The following is a 13,519-nucleotide window of genomic DNA, read 5'->3' on the forward strand; positions in this document are numbered from 1 at the left end:
TGTCTCTTTTCCGGTACTCTTCAGGCGCACTCTCCGAGGTTAATTCCTCCTCCACAGCCTCAGCCTCCCCCTCCGCCGCCACCGCCACCGCCTCAGCAGCAGCCGATCAGAAGTCTGTTCCAGCAGCAGCAGCTCCAGCCTCTGCTTCCCCTGCAGCATCCCCACCATCCCTCCCCTCCTCAAGGGATGCACCTGCCGCCCCAGATTGAGGCCCCGAGGGCGATGATGACCCCTCCTCCTGTGACTCCACAGCAGCCCAAGAACATACACATAAATCCCCACTTCAAGGGGGCAGTGGTGACGCCCGTTCAAGGTACGTGTCTCCGTTGCTGTTGTAAAGTTCCAGGTTCTTCTGGCAGATCATTCTCACGTGCAGATCTGTAAGGACCACGTGGATTCCCTGACTCTTCCCCCACCACTCAGATGCGTGCTGCCTGGCCAGGCCACGCTTGTCTGCTGCAACACGTGCGTCTCTTGTTGTATCATTCAGTGGCGGGTACTGAGAAGGCACAGTAAATGTAAAGGGCATCAGAGGTAATTGTGGAAGTGCCTGATTGGTGTTCTTCATAAATTCCCAGGTGGGGGTGTTTGCAAAGTGAATGTGCCCTTCAGGTTCCACTCGGTGTGCTTGCTTTGAGTTCCAGAGGTACAAACCCATCTTTTAGTTATTAATTCTAAGTGAATAACCTCTTCTGTTATGATTACAGATGCATGTTCCCGAAGCTGGGAAACTAGTTTTGAGCAGTTGATATGGAGCATATCTTCATGCATCTGTTCAACACAGTGTTGATTGAGATCCTGCTCTCCCTGGCATTGGAGATATATTGGTGAACAAAACAGACAGTGCTTTCTGCAGTTGTGACCTGGCTTTCTAGTAGAGGCAGTGAGCAGTAAACGTCATAAAATAAGAACGCTGGGTGGCGTGTTAGAGGACAAGCATACGGTGACACACATGTGCAGGGTTGGGGGCATCGGGGTGGGCTTCAGCTTTCCATGGGGTGGTGAGGGCCGGCTTCATTAAGAAGGGAAGAGTTGAAGGTCCAGGAGCTAGTGACGTGCAGAGGGGTCGGCAAGTACAGGGGCTCTTACTTCTGGTGAGACTATGCCTTTTGTGTTCAAGTAACTAAAAAGAGACCATGTAACATTAAAAGAGTGATAAAGGTGGAAAGAAGTGCGGAACCTGGGTCAGGTAGGACCTGGGAACCATCCTGAGAGCTTTGGCTTTTGTTCTGAACGATGTGGGCTGTGATTAGAGCAATTCGAGCAGAGGAATAACGTGATCTGGTGTATGTTTTAAAAGGGTTATTCTTGCTGCCGTGTTGAGAGTGGGCTTGTTAGGGTGGCAGGGGTGGAGACCAGGCATTCAGCTAGGAGGTGACCACGGTAATCCAGGTAACAAATGACATGGCTCAGGTCAGGGTGGTGGTGGTGGTTAGGGGTCAGATGCTGGATGTAATTCAAGATGGAGCCGTTGGGCCGGATGAGCATGAGAGGGGAGAAGAGGCGGAATGATGCTGAGGGGGCCTGAGCATTTGAGGGGTGGAGTTGCCGTCACCTGAGAGCCCTTGGGGGAGAGCAGGTTTTGAGGAGCAGCACAGCAAAAGTTCTGTGCTGGAGATGCCACCTAGACGTGCAGGTGGAAGTGTCACGTATGAAGTTACTAGGAAGAGTTGAGACGAGGGGTCTGGGCGCAAAGCAGAGGTGGGGGTTTGTTGGCACAGAGGTGGACCTAGAGTCTGCACCCAGTGGGAGACCCAGGCGTCATCGTGTCGGGGAGACTGAGGCCTGGAACCTGGGGCCCTCGACGTGATAGGCGGGGGCCCGCAGGGAGTCGGAAACCCAAGGAGTGTAGAGGATGGGGGCAGCAGGGGACCCACTGCTGCCAGGTCGTTGGGGACGGGCTTCAGGCCGCGTGCTGCACGTGGCGGTAGAGGGGTCTTTGGGGTTTTGACAGAGTGGTTTTGGTGAAGTGGTGGCAGTACATGCCTCACTGAGGTGGGTTTGAGAGGGAACGGGCGCACAGAAATGGGAGATGGTTGTACTGACAGTTGTCAAAGGTGTCCTGTTGAGACAGAAGCTGGGGAGTGGAGGTGCTGGGCAGCATTGGCACCCACTCGAGCTGTGGGTCCTGACCGGAGACCCGGCCGCGTGCTTGCACGCTCTTCTCCAGCCACACTCACCTTTCTGTGTCAGGTGCAGCCTAGACAGAGCTGGACTTGCTGGAGTCCAGGTGTTGGCAAAGCAGTAGAGAAGGCGCTTTGCTCATAATGAAGGGCTGTGGCGGGTATGGTGACAAGGGGCCAGGAGATCTTTGAGGGTCCAACAGTTGGAGGAGCTGGGGTCCTGGAGGAAGAGGAGTGGAAAGGTAGAAGGTAGTGCGGCAAGAAGGGGGACTCGTAGAGATTGCGTACGGTCGTGGATAATGCCCAGGTCTCAGGTGTGGTGGAGCTGGGACAGAGGCTGGCGGCCGGGCGCCTGGTGGCAGGGTGCTGGAGCCTGAGCATCGCTGCCGAGGCCTGAGGCAGGGCTGGTGTTGAAGACGGTGAGCTAGGAGCTGGACTCTGAGACACAGGAAGGAAAGAGCAGTGGTGTGACCAGTACGTGGGCAGCAGTGGGGGTTCCTGGGCCGTGTTGTCCGATAACATGAGATCCAAATCTGGGGTCTGAAACAGCAGTGAGGACCGAGAAGGATCCCCCACCCCCACCCCCGCTCCAGAGCCAGCGGGAAGAAGGCTGAGGGAGACAAACAGCCTCATCCTTTGGGAGAGTTAGATTTCCATTAGACCAAGAAGGGGAAGAGCTGAGGCCATCACAGCTTCTGCTGATGGTGAACTTGGAATTCGAAAGGGTCAGGAAGTTCCAGAAGTTGGAGAGAGGCCTGAGATAGGATTTGGAGTATGGGAGAAAGCCAGGGCCTGGCGTCACCATGAAACTGCTGTGGCCTTGGAGCAGAGGGCTGTGAGGGCAGCTGGCCGGCCGTGGGTGTCAGTGTCCGTGTGTGGCTCTAGGAGTTGCTCTTGTTTTACACACCCAGGAGGGTCAGAGTCGGGTTGGTACCTGTGGGTCCCTGAGCCTCCTGCCCTGGCCCCTTCCCTTGTCCCCATGCTGTGCTGGAGTCACTCGTTGGCCTCACCCCCTCCCAGGGCTCTTAGCTCCCAGGGGCAGGCAGTATGGCTGCTGCACTTAACCTTTGTAGTCCCTGCAGCTAGTGCACCGGTGGCCTGGGTCTCCTTCAGCAGCTGTGGGATGAAGGAACCAGCACACGCTGCGTGAAGGGGGAGGATGACTCATTGGGGAAGCCTGTTCCACAGCGGCTTCCCAAGACATGCAACTGCAGTAAATCTAATTTGTCGAAATAATTTTACTGATGTCAGCATCTGTTACTGTGTATTTCTTTCTAAAATTGAATGGAAAACTGGCAGTTGGTAAGGTGCACAGATTTTCTTTAGCTTAATGAAAATAAACAGTGTTGGAACTACACAGTGGGAAAGCTATAAGGAAACCCCAAGCTGTCCTCTAGGCATGAAAATAGTGTGCCTTGCCAGAGTCAGTTGCCAAATGGGTACAGAATGCAGGCCTTGCATCCCAGTGCTTGTGCCTGATTCAGTAGATACAAGATCAGCTTTCTGACAAGAGTTTTTAAACTCTTAGAACCAGCTAAATGTGTTCTCCTCATGAAGCCAGGCGACTCAGTGCCCCACCCACGTTCCTTCTCTTTAACGTACCTTTGATCTTGAGAACCCTGACACAGGGAGAGAGAGAAATTGCCTTTGCAGGGTATACACTCAGAACACTGTCGAAGCAGTTGTTTATTTGATATTAAATGAACGAGCTTAATGAAATAGAAAGCTGACGTTATTCTTGAGAGAGGCTGAATGTCTAGTGGTCTCCTGTACATGAGAGAGAGATTAACCCGTGATTCTCAGAGCCTCAGGCAATTAAAAGATATTTTAAAAAACTGTTTTTAGGGCTTCCCTGGTGGCACAGTGGTAGAGAGTCCGCCTGCCAATGCAGGGGACATGGGTTCGTGCCCCTGGTCCGGGAAGATCCCACATGCCCGGAGCGGCTGGGCCCATGAGCCATGGCTTCTGGGCCTGCGCGTCTGGAGCCTGTGCTCCGCAATGGGAGAGGCCACAACAGTGAGAGGCCCGCGTGCCGCAACAACAACAAAAAAAACAACTGTTTTTAAAAAATTTAAAAATGTATGCACACCATTGCCTGATAGCACATATTTTCTTTTCAAGGATGAAGAGTGTTCTATCATATTGTAATTAACGAGTTTTGGTGGAAATTTAACTTGTTTTCCAGATTTTCAGTATTAGAACTGTGGTAATGAATTGAAACATTAATCAATTTAGTTCATCAATTCGTGGGATAATATGGGAAATAGATATTAAATATCAAATATAAAGAGTTCAGGGTTCAACTAGAATGATCTGTTAGCATTACAGGTTTTATTTTATTTATTTTTAAAATTTATTTATTTATTCATTCAGTCATGGCTACGTTGGGTCTTTGTTGCTGCATGCAACAAGTTGCGGCCAGTGGGGGCTACTCTTCGTTGTGGTGTGCGGACTTCTCATTGCGGTGGCTTATCTTGTTGTGGAGCATGGGCTCTAGGCGCCTGGGCTTCAGTAGTTGTGGCACGTGGGCTCAATAGTTGTGGCATGTGGGCTCAGTAGTTGTGGCACGTGGGCTCAGTAGTTGCGGCTCACAGGCTCTAGAGCTTAGGCTCAGTAGTTGTGGGGCATGGGCTTAGTTGCTCTGTGGCATGTGGGATCTTCCAGGACCAGGGCTCGAACCCATGTTCCCTGTGTTGGCAGGCAGATTCTTATCCACTGTACCACCAGGGAGGCCCTAGCATTACAGGTTTTAAATTCTCTCCTGTTCACAGTGAAGAAGGAGGCAGATAAGTAGAAGTGTTCTGCTTGCAAACCAGGTCGTGGGCTACGAGACTTCTGCAAAGATGCTTTGCAAACACGTTGGCAGTCTGACCACGGCCCCCCTGGGTTTGGCTAGATTCCTGATCTGCTTCTATCACACCTGTTCTCAGATGCTCTCTTCTGTCATCTTTTGTTCTTTTTCTCTTCTTTCTCTTTCCTTGCTTTTTACAGTTGATTAAAAAAAAATTGCCACCTCATCAGAAGGCTTCTGTGTAAGAAATCTATTAATTATGATGGGATTTCTTGCTCTCATCCATCCCCCCTCCCCCTGAACTTAGAGAGACTTAAAATACTTACCCTTTCATTGTGTTGGAATTATTTGATAGGAATTGTTGTTTAAATACCAAGTTTATAAATAAGTGGTACATATTCTTGGAGATCTGTGTATTTTCTATTTGGTAGTTAATTTTAAAAACACTGTCTTTGTATTGTTTACTATGTAGTTTTTTTTTCTTCCTCACTTTCATGATAATCTTCTGAGGTCAGAGATACTTTCTTTCTCCATTTCACAGCTAATATTTTGCTTCAGGTGTATAATCCATGTACCCCAGTGCCTGTTAGCTAGCTGTATAAAATTTTATATTGTCTTGCACAGTGACCCACTGTTACTTTGAAATTTTGCCTCATTAGATTAGATTGTCAAGAGGGACGGACTTCTCCCATTTTTACATTTTATCAAAGGAAGTTTCTCTTGGTCTCACTTTTTGGCTTTGGTCAGGCAATTGACACAGGCCCTTACACTGTATCACTTTTTTTGGACCTGTGGAAGTGTGATGTTAATTAGAAGCTGAGTTACGGAATTCTTTGAGTAATCATAATAACTAAAAAAAAAATTCATCCTTAGCACTCTATTTTTTTTTTTTTTTTTGTGGTACACGGGCCTCTCACTGTTGTGGCCTCTCCCGTGGCTCTGGACGTGCAGGCTCAGCGGCCATGGCTCACGGGCCCAGCCGCTCGGTGGCATGTGGGATCTTCCCGGACCGGGGCATGAACCCGTGTCCCCTGCATCGGCAGGCGGACTGTCAACCAATGCGCCACTAGGGAAGCCCTGGCAGGACGTTTTAATGGAAGATATAGCAGGCTACCATGTAGCAGTCACCACTCGAGTGGGCATTTTTTTTCACCCCCAAAATCAAAATCACTATAAGGCATATGTTTTAAATAGCTTAAACATATCTGATTTAGCCCCATGGTGTGAAACTAGCATCTGGCTTCTTCCCTATGATAAAATGTCTGTTTTAAAATTATTTGGCTCCTTGTTCTTCTGGTAAGTTGATGAGAGTTTAGCCTGTTTAAACACAAAACTAAGACAAGCTGGTAGTCTTGACAAAGCAGGTTTTTGTGTAGGTCATTCTTTGTCACAATATCCTGGGTGTGTGTGTTTTCCTTTCTCTGCCTGCTTCACTTCCTCCTTCCCTCCTCCTCTCTCTTTCATGATCCTAGAGGATTTGGGTTTAAATTCGTATTTGATTGGAGTCAGAAAACATAACTCGGATTAGATAGCCTGGATAACCTGTGTATGGATGTCAAAAATAAAGTAGGTTTTTTATTGTAGAGGAATAATATCTCCTTTTGTTGCAAAATATTTTAATTCTAAATAAGAATTCACTGTTGAAATTTAAGCTTCTGCTCGTGCTATTGTATACTGAAGGCAGAAGTTCTCTCCCCTTTCCCTTTATGGAATTGTGAAAATATTCAGCACTTAGCTTAAGTGTAAACTTATTATATGTATTATACACATAGTATATATTTTTCATTAAGCTTAATACATTGTACTCCTTTTCTGGTGGGTTTGGATGTGTTTGTAATGAAAGGTGTTTTTCTTGCAGTGCCCTTGCTGCCAGTCCCGAGCCAGCCGAGACCTGCTGTGGGACCCCAGAGATTCCCGGTGAGTAGCAGCTGCCCCTTCTGCTCTGATAGGGATGAGCATGCCTTTATTAGGAAATATTACTATAGCAAATATAAGTGGTTCCAGCTAAGTATAAGTTGAAGGATTTGTAAATATTGACAATAAGTTTTGCAGTGGAAAATGTTTGTTAAAAGCTTAAGGTCAGTGGATTTTTGAGAATGGAATTAATTTTGTTTAACTGTAAAATTGTTGAATCAGGATCATCAGTAGAATGGCTTTCGTCTTAAAGAATATGAATTTTGATTTTATTGTTGCCTTATGTTAAAGTGAAAAAGGGCCTTTATTATCGTGTGTGTGGGGGGAACATGTGCATTTGGGTAAGTACGGGTATGTGTGTGCAATTTTAGGGAATAATGATGAGATGTCTACTTGTTTTTACAAAAACCCTCAGAAGTCTTCATGAGCCATTGGTTTTATATTTTAAAATGGAGGTTTTCTTTTTAAAATATCTTTAAGAGAAAACACTCCTCCCCACACTTTCCTGTAGTTCCCATAACTTTATCCATTCTTGTAACATGTTTTAAGTAGAAGAAAAATGTCCATTAAATAGTTATATTTCGTTTTACTTGAGTTTTAGGTTTGATGTGTAGTTAGTTCATGGTTTTGTGAAATCAGTGAGAACGTGTTCTCTCTAAGAACAATTTTGAGGAAAAAAGGACCAGACCATAACTTTTTAATGTAGTTTGTATGTAAAACAGGTGTAGTTTTGTTGAGGCTAAACAATCTGATATCCAGGAAAGGCCTAAATGACCTATTTGACTCTAGCTTTGATGCTACAGTAGATACCATAGTTATGTGGGGCATTTAGCAAAAAGGTGTTAATGAAGGATATGTAGATGTGTAATCAGATGATTATTCAAAAAATCAGTATTGGATTTAAGTTTCAGAGTGTTTTTAAGAAAATTCCTTGATTTGTAATTATTATTTATGAATTATGATTTCTGAAACTGCTTCTTACTGCTTTCATACCCTGTATTAGCTAATTTTTAAAAATTACTTATCAAGTTCTAAAAACTAGTTATTTTTAAAAATTAGGTGATGTTTATTGAGTACAATTCTGTATTTGAAGCACTTGTCTAAATAGCTAAGATTTATTAATTGTATTACTCAAGGATAAGTGTGTATGATTTTAGTCATTAGATATATTTCTTTTGGTGAAGTAGTTTAACTGCTAGTTATTGTAAAGCACTGACATTTAAAAAACTGTACTTTTTGCTATTTTCAGGGTTGTGAGCTTCTGCGTTAGAATCCTCATTGGACTTGTGTTTGTGTTTTATTTGCAATATAGCGATAAAACTTGATGTGAAAAAGCAATTGTAGCTTAAATCATAAGGCAATGTTGTATGTAAATATAAAATTAGAATAATCATTTGCAGTTTTTATCTACTTAAAATTTTTGATTGTGCAGATATAATTGTATCTGATACTGGAAGAAGCAAACCTCATAATACTTGAGGATTTTACAAGAGGATAATAAAACAGAATTTCTTTGTGAGAAATTGAACTTATTTTTAAGTTATATTGTACTCTGAGGGTAGTAAATATTATTGAACTGCTCTTGGAAGTTTCTGCAAGGCGTAATGTTTTGTTACTGTTTTTAAGGTGGGATGTGTGTGGGGTGATGGGAAGGAGTTGGCCTAGAAATTAGTCATGTGTGTGATATAATTTCAGAAATATTTACTGCTGTTTATTATGTATCTTTTATTTATTTACTTATTTATTTATGGCTGCGTTGGGTCTTCGTTGCTGTGCACAGGCTTTCTCTAGTTGCGGCGAGCGGGGGCTACTCTTGGTTGCGGTGCGCGGGCTTCTCATTGCGGTGGCTTCTCTTGCTGCGGAGCATGGGCTCTAGGCACACGGGCTCAGTAGTTGTGGCTCGCGGGCTCTAGAGTGCAGGCTCAGTAGTTGCGGCGCGCGGGCTTAGTTGCTTCGCGGCATGTGGGATCTTCCCGGACCGGGGCTCAAACCTGTGTCCCCTGCAGGCGGATTCTTAACCACTGCGCCAATATGTATCTTTAAGCCCCAAATGCTGTTTCTTAAGCTGAAGTTACAGTAAACTTGTGATCTTGAAAATGCAGTGCTCTACTTACTTCTACAATCAGTCTCCCTTAGAGAGAACAATCGGATTTGGAATCTGTTTTTTAAAAATTACATTAGAGCTGTTACGTTTCTTAATAGTCCATCAAAATATTGTTGGGAAGGGAGAATAACTCTAGGCCATCTCCTGTCATTTTACGTATGCCAAATTATTTTTTTTAAATATCTTTATGAGTATTAATTTTTAATTTTATGTAATTTTAAAGGTTTCTTTCCATTTACAGTTATTACAAAATATTGGCTACGTTCAGCATGTTGTACAGTGCATCCCTGAGCCTATGTTACACCCAGTCGTTTGTAATTCCCATTTCCGCACCCCTGTATACACCCCCCCGCCCCCGCCCTTAGCTGCTGGCTTGGTCTCCATATCTGTGCGTCCTGCTTCATTTTGGTTATATTCACTAGTTTGTTGTATTTTTTAGATTACACATATAAGTGTTATCGTACAGTATTTGTCTTTGTCTGACTTATTTCACTTAGCATAGTGCTTTCCAAGTCCACCCATGTTGCTGCAGATGGCAAAATTTCTTTTTTTTACGGCTGAGTAATATTCCATTGTATATACGTACCACATCTTCTTTACCCATTCATCTGTTGATGGACACTTAGGTTGCTTCCACGTCTTGGCAATTGTAAATACTGCTGCTGTGAACATTGGGGTGCATATATCTTTTCTGAGTAAATTATTTTTTTCCTGGAATATTACTCAGCCATAAAAAGAAATGAAATTGAGCTATTTGTAATGAGGTGGATAGACCTAGAGTCTGTCATACAGAGTGAAGTAAGTCAGAAAGAGAAAGACAAATACCGTATGCTAACACATATATATGGAATTTAAGAAAAAAAATGTCATGAAGAACCTAGGGGTAAGACAGGAATAAAGACACAGACCTACTGGAGAATGGACTTGAGGATATGCGGAGGGGGAAGGGTGAGCTGTGACAGGGCGAGAGAGAGGCATGGACATATATACACTAACAAATGTAAGTTAGATGGCTAGTGGGAAGCAGCCGCATGGCACAGGGATATCGGCTCGGTGCTTTGTGACCGCCTGGAGGGGTGGGATAGGGAGGGTGGGAGGGAGGGAGACGCAGGAGGGAAGAGATATGGGAACATATGTATATGTGTAACTGATTCACTTTGTTACAAAGCAGAAACTAACACACCATTGTAAAGCAATTATACCCCAATAAAGGTGTTAAAAAATTATTTTTTTCCTTTTCTGCTAATAGATTATACTTGGATTTTTTATCAATGTAGCTATAGTTTTGTGACCATTTAGTGAGTTTCTCCTATGCAGAATGCTCTGCACAGAGCTAGTCCTTAAACTATAAAACGTATAAGCATAGGTCACTGAAGCCTAACAGTACTGTTGTGGCTTAACAAAGCCCCTTGGCAATTTCTTACTGATGGCAGTGTGCCCTGCAGGCTCTTTCTTGGTACTTTTCCGTAGGGGACTTCAGTCATTATTTGTTAAACTGAATTTTGCTTTGTAAAATGACTATACACACACACACACACGTTGGTAAAACATGTTAGGAAACCTTACTTCAGTTTCATCATAGGGTCTGTTTGAATCAGTGTACTTCCTTGGCACACAAAAAGATTTGAATTATACAGAAATGTATTGAGCAAAGCAAAGTTGATTTTGATCTTGTCTTTCCCCAGCCTAAGCCCCCTTTATGAATTCCCATTGCTTCTAGAATAGGTCATGCTCTTGTTGACAGCTTCATACTTGTATTGATTTAAGGACCCGATTCATGTCTGTACAGAGTCCCAGGCATCCTGTGTCTTGTGGAGATGACCTGACTCCAGGCCTTGTGCACAGAAGTCCAGATAAATAGTTGTTAAATAAGTGTATACAGGGATTTAATGTTGAGTTATCTTGCTATTTATTAGGAACCTACATAAAATTAATAGTGTAGAGAAGGGGTGTATACTTTAATTTTTTACTTTTTGTTGTTTTCAAGAATACATAAATGATTTTGCACAGTAGAATTACATTATCCACATTTAACTATACAAGAATTCAGCTCTACCCGGTTGACTAAAGAGTGAAAAAGGCAGGCAGTAGACAGAAGTACCACTAGATTTCCCAGTTTTAAAGGGATTAGGATACAGTTGGTATTAATGCTAAGATATTCCTTCTCTTCCCCAACACTGGTAAACTTTACTTTGTTAATGGTCCAGTTTGTTTGGCAATTTTGTGAAAACTTGAGAACTAGTATGAAAACTTGAGAACTAATATGCCTAGAAATTGTAAGAACTAGTAAGAAAACTTGAGAACTAGTATGCCTAGAAATTGTACTAAGTGGTAACACATCCAGTTTTTTAATTAAACAATCACAGAGGACTCTAGACAACCTAATATGAAACACAATTTTTTTACAGAATTATTCAGTTATTTTTTAAAATCACAATCTTAGACCAAAATATGGTATTCTAGGCTATGCTTAATATAGCAATACTAATATTTTTATTTCCTGTTAATGAATTTTATTTACAGAATTGAATAAACAGTTTCTGAAACAAAAGTTTGAATGTCAAAGTAATAAATATCATAAGAAAAGGATTCCTTATTTTTGATCATTTTAGAAAATACTGCTTAAGCTTTTAAGCTCACTGCCAGCACTTCTTTTGTCATGTTAGTCTTTGCATCCAGATGGGATTTTTTCCCCCTTCTTCCTTTGTTTATGGAATTTAGTGAAGTGCTTTGTAATTTATGTTTCTAAAAATTAGATTCACGTATTTAATTTTAGTTACAGATATAGCCATTAGTGCTTTCTTCTCACTTAAGCTTTTATTCCCAGGACTATTTTAATTTTTCATATCAGAGTTATGAATCTTTTTTGGAATCGTAAGTATGTCTCAGTTGATAGCAAGCATATCAGAGAATGAATCTTTTTCATACTTACTTTCATATCAGAATATTAATCTGCTGAATGTAAAATGTACCTTAGAAATAGCGACTACTTGCAAGAGCAGATTGGCACAGGAAGGAAGCATGTGCCTCAGGAGATCAGGGGGCCATCGAGTGACTGTTCGTCCTTCCTCCATTTCAGCTCCTTCTCTTCTGCCCCATCCTGCCATCTAGCCACCTACTTTCCCGCAGTCCACTCCTGAAGCATTTTTTTCATGCCACGACCTTTTAGTGTGATTTCACAGGACACTTGTGGTTTTCTCGTGTGTGTGTGTGTGTGTGTGTGTGTGTGTGTGTTTTTTAAAAATAAATTATTTCTTCATTTTTGGCTGCATTGGGTCTTCGTTGCTTTGCACGGGCTTTCTCTAGTTGCGGCAAGCGGGGGCTGCTCTTTGTTGCAGCGCGCGGGCTTCTCATTGCGGCAGCTTCTCTTGTTGTGGAGCACGGGCTTTAGGCGCACGGGCTTCAGTAGTTGTGGCACGTGGGCTCGGTAGTTGTGGCGCACGGGCTTAGCTGCTCCGTGGCATATGTGATCTTCCCAGATCAGGGATCAAACCCATGTCCCCTGCATTGGCAGGTGGATTCTTAACCACGGTGCCACCAGGGAAGCCCTCTTTTTTCTTTTGTTTTTGCAAGGGAGCGAGGATGGGGAGACTAGTTTACCTTTCTGCAAGTCAGCTTCTGTTTTTGTGTCTATCTGAATTCTGTTTTCAGTTCCATGTTCTTTGTTGACATATTAGTTTAATAGATCTCTCTTTCCACAAGGCTGTTCCTGATGTTTTTGTCATTAAAGTTTTAAGTCCTTTCCTTATCCATAAGTATGGCTATCCAGTTATGTATTTGTCCTCAAAGAGATGTTCGTTGTTTTTAAACTTTGTCCACTTGAAAAAGCAACTCTGAAGTGTTGATTAATAATATTTTTAAAGTGTTTTCAGTGTCAGGTAAGCATACATATGAATTTCAGGTAACTCACATTGTGAAGATTCTTGACCTAGGCTATTTTAAAACCTATTTAGTCATTCATTTTGCATTGGTGTTTCTGGTAAATGCTGCTATTTCAGGGTAGCCAATTAAATACTGAGTAATTTGGCTACTGAATAATTTCCTAGTGATCTTTGTTTAAATGAAAACTAAATATTATGTTTAAAAAAGACTACCATACTAAGTTTAAATTAGTCTCCTTAGTGATTACCTTATTAGGTAGACCCGATAAATGAGATTTCCATTTGTGTTTACTGTGTAGTTATAGCACCTCACAGGTAGGTCTGACTGCACTGTGTTTCCATGTAACGCGGATGCATGGTATCAGGTGGTGGTGATTGACACTTCTTGGATGTATTTTATATGGCATTTCATGCAAATCATGTTTGATGAGACTGCTGCATCAAATTACATTTCTCTCTGATTATAGCCCTTGCAGATGTGAGTCCAGACTTTGTTCCGTCTAGGAAAAAGAAGTCTTTCTTTTGAACCCTTGTTTTTACAACTTGCCTGCAATGCCTTGTAATTATTAGCACTTAAGATGGGTAAGAAATGCTGGGCATTTTCTCTTACCAGATCTCTGAGTAGTAGCAGGTGAATGTGGGAGGAGGTCCTTTCCCCTGTCAAACATTGTCAGGCTTGCAGCAAGAGAATGCGTTTTAAAATGCA

General features: G+C 42.9%; 1 protein-coding gene across 5 annotated transcripts in view; it reads left to right on the forward strand.

Annotated features, from left to right (window-relative positions):
• RBM33 (RNA binding motif protein 33) overlaps positions 1 to 13,519 on the forward strand; it is a 114,316-nt gene that overhangs the window by 50,470 nt on the left and 50,327 nt on the right. For all 5 annotated transcript variants that reach the window (XR_009520706.1, XM_060021188.1, XM_060021189.1 and 2 more), the window contains 2 exons: positions 25 to 313; positions 6,773 to 6,831. Coding sequence is in view for 4 of the 5 variants with exons in the window: in XM_060021188.1 (XP_059877171.1) it covers positions 25 to 313; positions 6,773 to 6,831 (348 nt within the window). In the remaining variant the exon portion in view is untranslated. The remainder of the gene's footprint in view (positions 1 to 24; positions 314 to 6,772; positions 6,832 to 13,519) is intronic.

This window comes from Delphinus delphis, chromosome 9, assembly GCF_949987515.2.
Source record: "Delphinus delphis chromosome 9, mDelDel1.2, whole genome shotgun sequence".
Lineage (NCBI taxonomy): Eukaryota > Metazoa > Chordata > Mammalia > Artiodactyla > Delphinidae > Delphinus > Delphinus delphis.